At 46.7% G+C, this 16908-nt stretch overlaps 1 protein-coding gene across 1 annotated transcript; it reads left to right on the forward strand.

The window, feature by feature from the left end:
• The first annotated feature begins 8014 nt into the window (after positions 1-8014).
• LOC116520536 lies at positions 8015-15683 on the forward strand. Its single transcript, XM_032234780.1, has 3 exons — positions 8015-8111; positions 11462-11516; positions 12221-15683. Exons 1-3 carry the CDS (start codon positions 8015-8017, stop codon positions 15495-15497), a joined length of 3429 nt encoding a protein of 1142 aa, XP_032090671.1. The 3' UTR covers positions 15498-15683.
• Positions 15684-16908: the final 1225 nt, after the last annotated feature.

Raw genomic sequence — 16908 nt, forward strand, 5'->3', positions numbered from 1 at the left:
TGGTAGAACCCCTCAGAGAACTATTCAATAAAATTCAATCGGGAGGGAAAGTGCCTCCCTCGTGGAAGACTGCGTTCATATCGTTGATACCCAAAGAAGATCAAGACCTTACCCAACCAAAAAATTACAGACCTATTTCATTACTCAATGTAGATTATAAAATTTTTACTAAAATATTAGCAAATAGGCTAATGGGGGTAACTCAGCAACTGATACATACCGATCAAACTGGTTTTATACAGGGCAGACAGATGAAGGATAACGTTAGATTAATTATCAACGCTTTAGAATACTTGGGAAAGAACAATCAAATCCCGGCCGCATTCATATTTTTGGATGCGGAGAAAGCCTTTGATCGAGTTAATTGGCAATTCCTGCTGAAGACATTGCAAAAAATGCAGATAGGAGATGGCTTTTTACGGTCAATTGGTGCAATATATCAGCAGCAAACAGCCCAGATCATTGTCAATGGAAGTCTGACAGACTCCTTTCAAATTGAAAAAGGTACAAGACAGGGCTGTCCTCTGTCCCCATTATTGTTTATTATAACTTTGGAAATACTGTTGAATAAGATACGGGGCCTGGGCGGTCTAAAAGGGATCAAAATTAGACAGCAAGAATATAGAGTTTGTGCATTTGCGGATGATCTGGTTATAATATTGGAACAACCGCAGGAAACTAGTAGGGTATTATTGAATACGATCAATCAATATGGTCAAGTCTCGGGATTTAAAATAAATCTAGGAAAAACCAAAATAATAGCTATAAATATGACTATCAAACAGAAGGAAGAACTGGGGGCGACGCTAAGATGTGAGGTAGTTAAAAAAGTTAAATATCTTGGAGTTAATATTTCAATTTCAAATGGGAAATTATACAAGTATAATTATGAATCACTTTGGCATAGTACACAGCTGGAGTTGAAAAGGTGGGAAAAACTGCATTTGTCCTTGCTGGGTAGAATAGCGGCAGTAAAAATGAACATTTTACCAAAATTTTTATTTCTTTTTCAAATGTTACCAATACTTAAAAGAGATGCGAATCTTTTAGAATGGCAGAAGGGTATCAACAAATTTGTGTGGGCAGGAAAGAAGCCGAGGGTAAAGATGAAAATAATGCAAGATGCACGTGAAAGAGGAGGATTGAAATTACCTAACTTAAAATTATACTATGACGCAGTGGCATTATCTGCAATTAGTGACTGGATTCATCTAACTAATGACAGAATTTTGAATATCGAGGGATATGATTTGTTATATGGTTGGCATGCTTACCTGTTATTTAACAAAAAAACGGATAAGAAATTTAAAAATCACATCTTAAGAAATGCTTTATTGCGGGTTTGGAAAAAATATCAACATAAACTAAATGATAAAGTGCCCATGTGGGCAATTCCTAGACATGCAATTGAAAATATGAATGTAGAACAAAAACACGATAGAACCACCTATAGACAACTTCTTATCTCAGAAAGAGGGGTGATGGAACTAAAATCTTTAGAGGTACTTAAAGAAGAGAAGGTAGTTCAAACGTGGTTTCAGTATGGTCAACTACAAGCTAGGTGGAAAACAGATCAAAAAACTGGCTTTGTAAAAGTTGAGGATAATTTGTTTAAACAAATAAGAGATCAAAGCTCAATGCATATAAAGAGGATATATAATGTATTAGTACAGATGGATTCTGAAACGGAACTGATTAAGGATTGTATGATAAAATGGGCTCAGAATGTCGAGGAACCAATAATGCTTGAAACATGGGAAAGAATTTGGATAAGAAATGTGAAATTTACACAAGCACAAAACTTGAGAGAAAATTTTTATAAGATGTTTTATAGATGGCACCTAGATCCTAAAAAGCTTGCCTCTATGTATCCAAATGTTCAACCTAAATGTTGGAGATGTGGTTCTTGTGATGCTACATATTTTCATATATGGTGGACATGTCGTAATGTTAAGGCATTCTGGATAAAAATATGGTGGATCCTGCAAAACATCTTTAAAAGAAGGATAAAATTTACCCCCCAGTTGTTTTTACTGGGTATATGTGTTGATTTCACAGTAGCAGAGACTAATTTGATCCTGTATTTAATAACGGCAGCAAGACTCTTGGTGGCGCAGTGTTGGAAGAAGAAAGATTTACCCACAATTCAAGAATGGACTTTGAAAGTTATGAACTTAGCCGAAATGGCCAAAATCTCAGCATATCTCAAAGAACATTCAAACGAGAGATACAAAAGAGACTGGAAAAAGTGGATTGATTACATAAAAAGTAAATATGGGACTAAGAAACTCCAGATAGCGTATGCTTAGTATCAGTAATAATTTAAATTGTTTAAAATTTGGGTAACAGTAAGAAGCTGAGTTCAATGTAGAGATATTTCAGTCTGTGATTGTTCAAAAATTATACCACGTATGGTCTTTGGGAAGTCGGGGGGAGGGAAGGGAGGTGGGGATTTAGGGGGAGGGGGGAGGGGGGAAATACAATATGTGTTAAATTCCATGATTGTATTTGTATACTGTGGCTTTTCAATGTTAGTGCGAAAATAGAACAAACCGAATATACTGGAAGGTAATAGATACCGAAGGAAAGAGTCGAGTGAAAGAAGAAGGAGGGTGGAGAGGGTGAGAGAGAGGAGAAGGGAGGGAGGGAATGGAGAGGGAGTGATAGGGTTAAGGTTAGAAAGAAGGGGAGGGGAAGTAGGCGTAGAGGGGTGTGTGAGAAGGAAGAATGAAAGTTGGAGGGGGTTGAAAGAGGGTGTATGGCAGGTCAAGGTGGTATACTGGGTTTGTATTGTAGAGGGCATTTTCTATATAAGTGAGGGCCGTGTTTATTATTCAATGTTATATGCCCTGATCAAGCACAGTGAATATGTGATTGTATAGAATGAAAACATAATAATATATATATATAAAGAAAACCTGATAAGACGTCAGATGGAAGATCCTCTAAACAGGTACGTAGCCAGGAATTCGGAGGCAGCTGATTTTTTGCTGCCTCCACCAGCAAGCTCCTCCCAGGAAGTCCCCCTACCTATTTCTGACAGGTGGCAGTCCAGTCTCTTCTTGAAAGCTTCCTGTGATGAAGCACCTGCAACGTTTTGAAGGCAACATCTGTTCCTCTCCATCTCCCACCTCCCTTCTCTGCTTGCCTTTCCTCAAGGAGGGTCTCAGCTCTCCCACCCACCCATTTGCATTCCCCCCCCAAAGGAAGGACCACTCATCCTCGGGTCAAAGGGGAGCTCCTTGGCCTGCTTCTCACCATAGGCTCAGGAGATGCCCTTCCTTTGCTCCACTCTGCTCCGCTGCTCCTAACTCGCTGTTTCTGGGGAGGGGTCTCACCTGGTTGGAGAGGTCAGGAATCCTCGGCGGAGGGTGGATCTGCTGCTCTCCTTCGCTGCTTCTCTGCCCGATCTCTCCTCCTTTTAACTGCTGGCAATGGGAACGGAGCCCAAGGGTTGCACGGCTGTGGGAAGCCGCCAAACATTCTTGCTTGTAAGATGGCATCGCTCCAAGTCTTGTGCAGTTTCACTTTCTTCAAAGGGTTTCCTTTAAAAAAATATAGGGGGGAGGACAACACTGACTCTCCACCTTTTAAGACCTGCTTCTCCTTCCTTTAATCGTGGTCCACTTTGGGGTCCTGGGGGGAGAGGAAGGGGGGGCTTCCCTTGAAAGATGTCAGACTGGGGGAACGGAGCGTTCCTGGCTGAAGAAGACCAAGGACGTCCTAATTCTTACAGCTTTTGGGGTCCCCTGTGCTGTTTGTGTGTGTGTGTGTGTGTGTCTGTGTGTGTGTGTACAGATGGTGGACCTGGAGAAAGTGTGTGTGTGCGTGTAACGAAGATGAACCTGGAAGGGGGGGGTGTCTTCATTACACTGATAGCACTCGCTGGCCACGTTAGCGTTCTTTCCACTTCCAGCATCCTGGTTATCCCTCAGGGCACTCGGGTGGGTCTGAGGGGGGGGGGGGCTGTCACCAGCTGCACCTCGGACTCCAGAGGGTTTCTCCCGAAATAGGCAAGTGAGCTCCTGAGATTTTTGAACTCAGATCATGGGAGAAATCACTGTGATTTTTAGGAGTATCTGCAGGAGGTGGTCAAAAGTTGAGAGGGTCCCACCATAGAGCAGTTGAACCTCCCTCTGTCTTGTAGGCATCTACTCTGTTGTGTTTGGTCCACATTCTGCTTCCAGCCCCGAGCATGGATTTCACACCAGGACAATGAGAAGGTCCGGGACTCCCATTTTCTTAAGGCGCTTCCGTAGCTTGAGAAGATCCAAACAATCCAAGGCTTTCTAGATCTTGATGTCCTTTGGATCTTCTTGGCTTGCTCGGAGATCCAGCAGGAACCTCTTTTTCCTTAATTGGCCAGTCACCAGTGATCTCCTCAAGGCCAGGGAGACAGAATGGTATGACCATGTCATCCCTCCATGCACCCATCCGTCCATCTGTCCATCCATCTGTCCGTCTGTCCATGCATGCCTCCATCCATCAAGTAGCCACCTATCCATCCATTCATCATCCATCCATCCGCCCATCCAACTGTGTATCCACCCCTCCCTCTCTAGGCACAGGTTGAATTGAATTGAATTGAATAGGTTTATTTATAGGCCGCCCTTTTCCCTGAGGGGACTCAGGGCGGCTAACAACTCCTAGGAAGGCGGATACAGACAATAACATATAACATTACATATAATTAAAAAGTAAACAACATTCATCCAACATTCGGGTGGGGGCAGATCAATCTCTACCCCCAGGCCTGGCAGGATAGCCAGTTCTTGAGGGCTGCGCGGAAGGTCTGAAGGGTGGTGAGGGTATGGATCCCCACGGGGAGCTCGTTCCAGAGGGTCGGAGCTACCACTGAAAAGGCTCTCCTCTGCGTAGTGGCCAGCCGGCACTGAAGTGAGCCGCCCAGAGTCCCTATGGGAGTGGGCGGCATACAAATCCTAATAAACTTGAAACTCTATCCCTCCCCCATACCTCCCTCCCTCCCTCTCCATGTATCCATCATCCCCTTCCCTCCATCTCTCCCCCCTGTATCCCTCCCTTCAACCCTCCCTACCCCCATCCATCATGTATCCATCAATTCATGCCCCAACCCCGAAGGGTCGATTGCAGAACATTGTCCTGTGTGTATGTGTCTGTGCATGCGCGCTCTGAAGGCTACTTTGAAACTTGCCGACTCTGAAGATGTTAAATCTCTTTTTTTTAATTAAAAGTTTTAATGAGTTTTACAAATATATACCTTCTCTCCTCCCCCCCCCCCCCCCGATCCCAAAACCTCCCAGAACAAATACAGGGTATAAACATTTAGCAATCTTATACTAAAATAAACTAACTAACTTTAGAGTCATCCCTCGCTTGTACTTTAACTCCCCTTTTTTAAAGCTAACTTTAGATAAGTTGTAACATTCCTTGCTCGTTCATTCATAAGCTATCTGAAGTTTCTCCCATATTTATTTTGAATATAATAAATCCATCTTCTCCACTCCACCTTGTATTTCTCGTCTGAGTGATCCTTAAGATATGCTGATATTTTAGCCATCTCTGCTAAGTTTGTTACTTTTAACCTCCATTCTTGAATAGTAGGCAATTCTTCCTTCTTCCAGTACTGCGCCACCAACAATCTTGCTGCCGTTGCTAAGTTCAGAATCAAATTAGTCTCTATAACCGTACAGTCTGTGATTATACCTAACAAGAATAACTTTATTCCCCCCAAAGAAAGCCAATATCTCATTTGATGCTGACCCCTTCCTCTGCTGCCTCCCCCCCCTCCACGCCGAGGTAAATCTTTGTCCCACAGAGGCCGCACCTGTTTGAGGTAAATCTTTGTCCCGCAGAGGCCGCACCTGTTCGCTGACCCCTCGGTCAAGGCAGCTTTCTTGCATAACAACCAGCCCTGCTTTCGCTTTCCAGGATCTGCCCAGATTTCTCAGAATTGCTTCAGCCGAATAAGAGGTTCCACTTCCTTTTTCAACTTCCCCTCAGGGGGAGGAGAAAGGCCAGGAGCCGAAGCTGAGCTGGTCCCTTCCAACTCTCGGATCCTCTGATTCTAAAGCCGAGGAAGAAGAAAGATCGTCTAGTCCAGCAGTCACCAACGGCTGGTCAGTGGTGAGTTTCAATTTTTTTTAGAACCTCTTCTGTAGGTGTGGCCTGCTTTGTGGGAGTGGCTTGCTGGCCATGTGACCGGGTGGGAGTGGCTTGCTGGCCATGTGACTGGGGCGTGGCCAACTTGTAAAATGTGGTGAAACTCACTTAACAACGCTCTTGCTTAGCAACCAAAATGTTGGCTCAGAAACTCTGGCATTTGAAGTATGCAAGTCTTAAAGCTGTCAAGTTACAAGACCTTTGCACCCCTAACCCTTTAGGAAAAAAACCCCAGGGGTGTTCAAACTTTACAGCTTTAAGACGTGTGGACTTCAACTCCCAGAATTCCTCCTGCAGTCATGTTGGCTCAGGAACTCTGGCACTGAAGTGTGCAAGTCTTAAAGCTGTCAAGTTACAAGACCCTTGCGCCCCTAACCCTTTAGGAAAAAACCCCAGGGGTGTTCAAACTTGACTTGTGGACTTCAACTCCCAGAATTCCTCCTCTCGCTCATCTTGATGTGGGGACGGGCGGGGGGAGGGAGCTGGACCCAGCTCTAAACGGCACTGTAGATTTGTGGAACCTCTTCTATGGAAGAGGCTAGAACTGGCAGGAACCCACCCCTGCCGCTGGTCCACGAGAAAATTTTGGTGGTCTTTTTATATTGCACTAAATCAGGAGTCCTCAAACTACGGCCCCTGGGACGGAGTCTCCCCCTTCGGGGTCTTTTTCTCCACAAACACAATATCAAGACAGCCTCCGGCACTTACCACAAAATAGCCAATCTCTTAAGAATCCCCAAAGACAAGATCCAGCTAGAAAACCAAGGAGTCTACGAAATACCATGCAAAATCTGAAATGGGTGGGTGGGTTAGCTGAGACCCTCAGGATCCCGTCTTCCTTGTTAGCAGAGGAGACTGGAGGCAGAGGAAGGAGGGGAAGAGAACAGCAGGTGGCTTAGTAACAAGTGTGGCACAGAAGCACCTGTGCTGTTTCAGGTCATTTGGGGAGAGGGGAGTCTTGACTGAAGCTCCCAAGATGTGGGGAACTTGCAGAAAGCAGGAAGGAGGAAGTATGCAGTTGTGTTCATTTGATTGTGTGTGTGTGTGTTTGTGTGCCAGAGAGAGAGAGAGACAAAGAGGGAGAGAGATGCGGGAGGGAGGGAGAAAAGGAGAGAGAAAAAGAGAGGGAGAGAGAGAGAAAGGGGGGGAGGGAGGGAGAGACAAAGAGAGAGAGAAGAGAGAGTGCAAGGGAGAGAGAGAGAAAAAGAGAAAAAAGAGAGGGAGAGAAAGAAGTAAAGGCTGAGGGAGGGAGAGACAAAGAGAGAGGGAAGAGACAGTGTGAGGGAGAGAGAAAGAGAGAGAGGAGGGAGAGAGAGGGAGTGAAAGAGAGAGGGAGAGAGACAGAAAGAGTGGGGGAGGGAGAAAGAAAGAAAGAAAGAGGGAGGGATAAAGAGAGAGAAAAAAAGAGGGAGGGAGAGAGAGAACCTAGCTGGTTTTCATGCCTAAGTGGGGACAGGATGAGGGAATTCCAATCCGGATTTTACCCCTCCATTCTGTGCAAAAAAAACTCAGATGTGCTACTGGTCCTCTCCAGGAATCCTTATTCTCAGCAGAAGGAAATAAGCTCCCTGGATTTCCTCCCCTCCCCCAAAGCCCCTGCCGACATTCCGCAGGAGTCTTTTCCCGATGGGGAAACTGAGTCACCATCCTGCCCTGCCCTCTCCTGCTGAAGAGAGGGACAGTGCCTGGAAGTGGACTTTCCTTGGCTCTCTGGATGTTGCAGAGGGGGAGACTCTTGGGGAAGGGGCTTCGGGATGGAGTGGGAAGGGTCCCCAGCACAACCCGTAGAGACATCGGTCAGTCGTGGCCTCCTGTGGATGGTTCTCCTCTCTTGCAGGGAACCAGAAGCCTCAGCGAAACTCAGGAGCCCAGCATGGCCCACACCGAGGGCACCATTGAGACCCCAGCCCTGGGCCGCCCCTTCCAGCTGGGGATGCTGTACGACTGCCGCACGGACACCCTGATCCCAGGTAGGAGCCGGAAGAGAAGGGGGCGGATGGGCATCTCCTGCGGGAAACTCAGGAGGGAAGAAGGCTGGAGCTGCCATCAATGCACAGGCTCAGCCTGAGACATTTCAGGAGAAATATCCCTGCTGCCCTAAGAGGAGGTTGCAATTTCATCAGCTGAAGAATCAGAATAGGGCTGGAAGGGACTGTTGAAAGAAATGTCCTTCTGCGTTCAGCTCCAAGTGGGGAAAAAGAACCAAGATCCAGCTGTGATCAGGAGAAGGATCCCATAAATGCACGCATACACACATCTCCCATGCTTTGCCATGCTTTAAATTAAATTTTAGAGAATTAAAATTTAGAGATACTCACCTTTTTTCCAGGCAACCTTTGAGCTCAAACTCAAAACCCCTTTAGATCCAATGGATAAGGCCAAGATAAAGTCCACCCACAGACTCAATGGGGTCTGTGCCAGCATGGGAGGCTTACCTGAGGGAGGGAGAGAGAAAGAGAGAGGGAAGAGACAGTGTGAGGGAGAGAGAAAGAGAGAGAGGAGGGAGAGAAAGGGAGTGAAAGAGAGAGGGAGAGAGACAGAAAGAGTGGGGGAGGGAGAATATATCCATTAGTTAGGCCAGCTTGGAGTCCCATCTGTGGGTCGCCAATTGTTGGAAGAAATGTCCTTCTGGGTTCGGCTCCAAGTGGGGAAGAAGACACTGGAGACATGGAGGCTGCTTGGAAAGATGGTTTATTGGTGGACAGGACCACATGGCTTGAGCCCTGAACAGAAAAGGGGATCACATGCTTCAATGTTGGTGGAGAAGAAGAGAAGATCTGAGGGAGAGGCTTGCTAGGCTTTTTATAACCTGTTCAGTCCCACCTCTCTGTTTCCTGTTCCTGTGTCAGAAATGTATTCTGATTGGTTGTCAGACTCCCATAAGGCCATGCAGGGGCAACTCTCTGGGCTGTGTTTTGAATCCAGGTATGGATGAGTTCTCGGATGCCATGTGGTCAGTTGGGTAAAGTTCGTTAATCCCTTCCCCATGGAATTGCAATGGAGAAGTCTTTATTATGTAAAGTGGACTAGCTTGGCCGAGGTGGCGCAGTGGTTAAATGCAGTACTGCAAGCTACTTCAGGTGACTGCAGTTCTGCAGTTCGGCTGTTCAAATCTCACTGGTTCAGGGTTGACTCAGCCTTCCATCCTTCCGAGGTGGGTGAAATGAGGACCCGGATTGTTGTTGGGGGCGATAGGCTGACTCTCTGTAAACCGCTTAGAGAGGGCTGAAAGCCCCTATGAAGCGGTATATAAGTCTAACTGCTATTGCTATTCTTAATGGCCCATTGACAAAGTGGGGATGGGCAGGAAGCTACAGGCAACTATTCTGTCTTTTAAAACATGTTTCTTTCTTTTCACATCCAGAGAAATATTCTGCCTTTTCAATATTTCCTAGGATATTTCATTTTTCTGGGAGAGGGTGGATGATAACTTCCCACAGACCCCTTGGAGGTCTTCTAGTCCAGCTCCACCACTCAAGCAGGAGACCTTAGAGCATTCGGGACAAGTGGCTGTCCGGTCTCTTCTTAAAAGCCTCCCTTGATGAAGCAGCCACAACTCCTGGTGGCAGGCAGTTCCACTGCTTGATTGTCCTCCCTGTTAGGAAGTTTCTCCTTCATTCCTGGTTGCTTCTCTCTTTGGGGCAGCCCCTCAAGTACTGGAATATGCTATCAGCCCCCCCCCCCCCAGTTCTTCTTTTCTCTAGACTGGCCAAACCCTGAGACCGTTCTTCATATTAGTCTCCAGGCTGTCAGGGTTCCAGACAGCATCCGGAAGGAAATCAGAGTCCGAGGCAAAGGATTCCTCAAAGTCCCAATTGATGGAGAGATCCATGTTGGCACATCTGGGAAAACCCAAACCTTCCCGGTTTTCCCCACCCGGTTGAAAGTTCAAGATCCTGCCCCCCCCCCCCAAGCCCATCCCACGGTCCAATCTCCCACTGCCACGCTGGCAGCTTCCACCCATCCAGTTCCTGTCAGGTGCAGAGACGAAGGATGACCTTGGCTTTCTAGAAAGAATTTTTTATGGCTACATAGCATCCAGTGATGTGCGGTGAGGTTTATGGCCAGTGAGGCAAGTGGGCAAAAGCCGACCTATGTCTGCCAGCGCCGGGGCTTCGGCAGAGCTTTCGGTAAGCCACGCCAAAGCCCTGGCGCAGCTTTCCGCCAGCGCGGTGGCATGGCTTTAAAAAATAAAAAATAAAGTGCCAGCCCGCGCGCCAGCAGAGGCAGGTAAAACACACACACACACACACACAAACACAAATTACTTATAATAATACAAGTTACAATTACTTTCAAATTGCAATAATTTTGAATTCCTCCCCCCTCCTTCCGACCCACATACCTTTTCCAGCTGTTTCACAGAGGATTTCAATTCTCCTCTTGCCTGCCATGATGAAAATGTAAAAATGTAAAAGGAAAAAGGCAAGAGCTGCTGAGGTCAGGCTGGGGTAGCTGCTGCCAGAGTCCCCAATGGATGACTCTGCTTAACTGTTTAAAAAAGCCTCTAAAAAAAAAACTGTCCTCTACAGGAGGAGGCAAGAGAACCACCTGCCTCATCTACATAAGGAATTTTTTGGCTTTTAACCCTTGCTTAACTCTGCTCGAGTGATCATAAAGTCAGACTAAATGAGGCACGTGGTTCTCCCACCTCCTCCTGTAGAGGGCGCTTTTTTAGAGGCTTTTTTAAACATTTAAGCACTAAGCAGAGTCATCCACTGTGACTATGGCAGCAAGTAGCTCAGCCTTTTTCCTTTTACATTTTTCTTTTTCTTTCCATGATGACAGTGGTGAGGCTCTGCCTCCCCTGCCTCCCCTGACTGCACATCACTGCGCAGTACCACTAAAATTGCTCTGTGCATGGGCAGAAGCAAAAAGGAAGATGGCTGCACCTGTGATTCCCCTGGGAGAATGGCACGTGGCAGGCCTGGATCACTTCCGGTTCCAGTGACCCAGGCCGCCACGTTACTACTGGTTTGGCTGGACCGTTCCAAACCGGTAGGAACGCACCTCTGGATAGGGCCCATTGTCCAAGTCTGTCAAGATCTTTTTGGATGCTGAGCTTATCTTCTGCTGTCTTGGCTATTTCTACCAGTTTAGTGTCATCTGCAAACTTGATGAGTTCTCCTTCCATTTCCTCATCTGAGTCATCTGTGAAGATATTTAAGAGTCCTGGGCTTAGGCCAGAGCCTTGTGGTCCACCACTGCTTATTTCTCTCCATGTGAATATAGTACCACTAAGGACGACTCATTGAGCATGGTTTGTCAGCCAGCTACAAATCCATCTGGTGGTGATGTTGTCTATTCCATATTTTTCTAGCTTACCAAGATGTAAATTGTGGTCTTACTTTGTCAAATGCCTTAGTGAAATCTAAGTATGGAATGTGCACAGCATTTAATTGATCATGTTGAAATAGGATAAATGAAAGTGTTAAAAGAGAAAAAAATGGGAATAAAATCAAATTAACACAGGGAGCTTTTACACGTTTGCACCCAAATGTTTGGATTTAAAAATAAAACAAAAGGATTGGAAAAGGGAAAGGGGAAGGAAAAGGGAAGGGAACTCATGGCATTTTAAAATTCAGATTCAGCACACTGTTATACAGCATTTTGGCACCTCCTGTCTGCTCAGTAGCCTTTCTCAGAACTGGTAAGCAGAGAGATGGACTTTCAAAGAGAAAAATTGGTCTCAAATTTAGATGAGGGAATAGGAGGTGATGGGTGGGACCTTCTGCCTGCAATGCAGATCCAGCCCTTGGCCAAGCATTCAAAAGGACTACCAAACATGGGATGGGTCTCCTGCCCAAAAGCAAAGACGCTGAAATGCTTAGAGAAATTGGCTTCAAAACTGGTTTGGAAAAAGGAGCTGATATTCCAACCAGGGTGTTGGATGTAATTGTCAAGTTGTGTTGCAGGTGCCTCTGAACGCCTGATGAAAGACATGGTTTCTCTAGGCCAGGGGTATTAAACTCAAGACAGTGATTTGGTTGGATCTGGCCCACAGCGCTCGCATCCACCTCCCCCCCCACACAGCCTGATGCAGCCCTCAATGAAATTGAGTTTGACTCCCCTGCTCTAGGAAGTTGGAGATCTGTCCTGAAATCAACAGGTGCATAGAAATTCCAAGCCATCTTTACTCAGTCGAAAGCTTTTGCAGATACTGGAGTTTTTGCAAAACAGGTAGAAGAGAACAAATATCCAGAGGAAATGGTGTCTCTATTGTCCCACATCTGTGCAACTCGTCTATCCAACTGCAGATGTTTTGGAAGACGGTGTTCAATTCATGTCTCTGTTTTCTTCTGTTCCATGCAGGGGTCACCCTTTGGGACTACAGTTCACTTCAGAAGGACCTGACCACCAAGCCTCAGCCCAAGACTGAATCTGAAATCATTGCATCTGACAGCATAGATGACAAGGCCTCTGCCCTGGACATCTCAGCCTCCCTCAAGGCCAGTTTCCTGGGAGGGCTGGTTGAAGTGGGAGGGTCAGCCAAGTATCTCCATGACACCAAGAAGTCTGAGCAACAGGCCAGAGTCACCCTTCAGTACAAAACCACCACCAAGTATGAACAGCTGACAATGAGCCACCTGGGAATCCAGAATATCTCTTACCCAGCCGTCTTTGAGCAGGGCACAGCCACCCACGTGGTGACCGCCATCCTCTATGGAGCCCAGGCCTTTTTTGTCTTTGACCGAGAAGTTTCTTCAACAGAGACGGTGAAAGATATTCAAGGAAGTCTCCACCTTACAATCATAAAGGAAATATCTATCGGAGGAAAAGCAGAGGTCAAACTGAATGAGGAGGAGGAAGCGAATGCTCTGAGGTTTAGTTGCAAGTTCCACGGAGACTTTTCTTTGGAGAAAAATCCAGTGACTTTCCAAGATGCCATTAAGGTTTATGAAACTCTACCAAAAATGTTAGGGGAACATGGGGAGAAGGCTGTGCCTATGAGGGTCTGGCTCTACCCACTGACCAAGTTGGACAGCAGAGCAGCTAAGATGGTCCGGGAAATCAGCCTAACATTGATCTTTGATGCTGAAAAGATCTTGGAGGAACTCAATGAAATCCAGATGCAAAGCAACGATCTAGCCAAGAATCTCATTGCTGAGACCTTCCCTGAGATCAAGAGGAAGATCCAGCAGTTTAAGGATCTGTTAAAACAACACGGGCAGATTTTCCAGAAACAGCTGGCCAGAGTGTTGCCTTCCATCCGGGGAGGAGGGCAGGAGGAAGGGACCCTGGTGGACCTCTTGATGTCCATCAAACAGTCATCCTTCAACAGCCAAAAACTCCATGAATTTCTGGACACCAAGAAAAGAGAAATGAACTTTGTCAAATCATATCTGACTATTCTAGATGATATGGAAGTGATCTCATCTCAGAACAACCTGGAAGAAATAATTCTGGACCCCAAGAATGTATATGTGGCTTCTTTTATATTCACCTCTTTATATAAAAAGGAGGCATTTCTATTGAGCTTACAGGACTGGCTTCAGGAGCAATTCTCGCAAGAATCAGGTAAGCCCACAAGGTCCATTCCTGGGCAGGAGGAAGACACGGCCTGGTTTGAGGACAAGGAGAGGACCCGTAATGCTCGCCAAGCTGCCAAATCCATCAAAGACTTTTTCAACGTCAACCAATCCAAGGAGAATGTCCGCTTTGTTGTGTCCTCTCTCCCAGATGCGGACACCCCAGGAGCCTCTATATACCTTTATGAAGATGGAGAGCTGGTCAGCAAGAACTTTGAGTTGCCCTCAAAACCTCTCCCTTTCCTGGTCGGTGAACTCAGACATGACAGCATTCAGCTGAAGTTTCAGCCAGCGGAATATGGAAAGGCTGCAATCTCCAGCTATCTGGTAGAGTACAAGGTTGCAGGGGAAGAAAAACGGAAGACCGTGAGGACAGAGGACACCAGGGAGATGTTCCTGCTGAAAGATCTGCCTCCAAACACAGAATACCAGTTCAAGTACACTGCTTGTTGCAAGGTAGGCCTTAGTAAATCCAGTGACCTGAGCCCACCCATAAAGACCCTTCCCACCAGCCCTCCTGAGAAATTGAGAATGGTCACTGCAGCATCTTCTGTCATCTCTGTGGCCTGGATGAGTCCCAGCATTGTTGCCTCAGGAGTTGTGGTCAAGGAGTACAAGGTGGAGTACAGAACGGTGGAGGCTGCAGCTGGGAAGAACCAATGGACTGAAAAAAGGACTGGGAGAAAAACAGAATTTTACCCTATTGAAGGTTTGCAGCCCCAGACAGCATTCAGGATACGGGTGTGTGCCGTGTGTGACAATGGAGCTCTGAGTGTCCCCAGTGAGGAGGTGGAGGTCTCCACATCATTGGAGGAAGAAGATGCAGAGAACATAGCTTGCCAGTTCCTTCAGAAAAGCTCCCTCGTGGAGGAAAAACAGCCATTAGTGTTCGCCCTTCCTCTGGAGAAAGTCTCATCAGATGCCTCCACTTCCTGTCTCATGTACCAGCTTGGAAAGGAGAACCCGGAAGTGCCCAACAAAGTGATCCTGGTGATGGGAGCATCAGGGAGTGGGAAAACCACTCTGATCAATGGGATGATCAATTATATTCTGGGTGTCCAGTGGGAAGATAATTTCAGATTCAAACTCATTCATGAAACCATTCAGAGAAGCAAAGCTGGAAGCAGGACGTCTGAAGTCACAGCCTACGTGGTGAACCATCAGAAGGGCTTCCGAATTCCCTATTCTCTCACAATCATTGACACTCCAGGATTTGGAGGCCCAAGAGACGCAGAGCAAGACAACCTGGTTGAGAAGAAGATCCTGGAGTTTTTCTCCACCCCAGGGGTCAATGACCATATTGATGCCATCTGCTTGGTGGCCCAGGCCTTCCTTGCCCCTCCAACCCATGCCCAGAAATGCATCTTTGATTATATGCTCTCCATGTTGGGAAAAGACATGAAGGATAATGTACAACTCCTTATCACCTTTTCAGATGGGGGGACCCCACCTGTCCTGGAGGCCCTCAAGGAGGCTGACTTGCCATGTGCTCAGGATGAGTCAGGAATCTCTCTGCACTTCAGATTCAACCATTCAGCCCTCTTTGTTCATGAAAAATATGGAGGAATCTGTAATGTTGCTTCTGAAATGTTCTGGAAAATGAGCACTGAGAGCATGAAGGATTTTTTTGACTCATTAAAGATGCTGGAAACCAAAAGTTTAACCCTGATCATGGAGAGCCTCAAGAAACGACAGGAGCTGAAAGCTGCTCTTAGAAGACCTCCCTCTCTTAAGGTTGACCCAGTCCAACCAAAATGTTTTCTGATCACTATTGATTCAGAAACCATTCAGAAGGATTCAGTCTCCAGGTACCTGGTGGAATATTGATTTTTAGGAGTGGAGAATTGGAAAAGAATCCATATGAAAGATCCTAAGGATCAATTCACCCTGAAAAATGTCAACCTAAATCGTCTGTACCAATTCCGATGTGCAGCTGTGACTCAAGAAGGGCTCGGTCCATGGAGTGAGGTGATCTCTTGCATCTGTCCTACAGGAAGGCCTGCTGAGGTAACTTGCTGGTTTTGGTGGTGGTGGTGGTGGTGGTGGTGGAGGAGGAGGAGGAGGATGACAAAGTGGAGCTAGTAAAATAGTTGATGTCAGTGTCCCATCCAGCACCCTAATAAAAGCAGGAGCCTCAAACCATTTAGTGAGAAAATCCAGATGTTTATTAGGAGCGCCATGCCAGCTCTGTCTTCACCCAGTTCACGCCTTGCCTCTGACCCTGTTTTCCCTTCCTCCCAAGGTGTGGCATCAGTTGCATTCCCCAATGAAGCACTTTTGTGGGTCGTAGAAGTCACTCCCTCCAGCCGTTGTGGGTCACTGTGGCCTTGATTTCGGGCAGCTAGGATGTGTTTTGTTTCGACTGGGGTGTCAATTCCTGGGTGCAGCTGTGAGGAGCAATTTCCTATGGCAACTTGGGAGCAGACCAGGAAAGCTTCACAAGTTGACATTCGGCCTCCCTCACTCCTGGAAGGCAACCTGTGCAAGGCAAACATAATTTGAGTACAGGTGTATCTTTTAAGGGGGTGGTTCCCCCCCAGCCTTCGTTGGGTTCTTTTTGTGGAATCTGGCTATGAGGCGAGGGTAGCCCCTCCCCTTGATCACCTATTAGAGTTGCCCCCTGTGTTACCCACAGTCATGGATGCCCTGCAGCTCACAATTGGTTTGGCTCCCTATTACTACTGGGTCTGGGGGCTCACAGGGTGGTGGTCAGAGGGTCAACCCAACCACTGGTTTTAGGAGGCTGCTGTGGAACACCAGATGTATTCTCTCCAGCAGCTGGGACAGTTTTAATTGCACTATAGGAAATGGCCCCATGAATTTAGGTCCCAGCTTCTTGCTGGGGGTCTTTAGCCTTAAGCATTTGTTGGAGAGGTAGACTTTCTCCCCCACCTGGAACGGCCATTGTGGGACTCAGTGTAGGTCTTCAGGAAAGCCTCTGGAGCCTGGGGTGGAGAAATTAACCTGAGGGAAAGGTAGAGATATTAGCCTGAGGGACAGTTGGAGAAATTAACCTGGGGAAAAGGTGGAGAAATTAACCTGAGGGAAAGGTGGAGAAATTAGCCTGAGGGAAAGGTGGAGAAATTAACCTGAGGGAACGGTGGAGAAATTAGCCTGAGGGAAAGGTGGAGAAATTAACCTGAGGGAAAGGTGGAGGAATTAGCCTGAGGGAAAGGTGGAGGAATTAGCCTGAGGGAAAGGTGGAGAAATTAACCTGAGGGAAAGGTGGAGAAATTAA

This window comes from Thamnophis elegans, chromosome Z, assembly GCF_009769535.1.
Source record: "Thamnophis elegans isolate rThaEle1 chromosome Z, rThaEle1.pri, whole genome shotgun sequence".
Taxonomy (NCBI): Eukaryota; Metazoa; Chordata; class Lepidosauria; order Squamata; family Colubridae; genus Thamnophis; species Thamnophis elegans.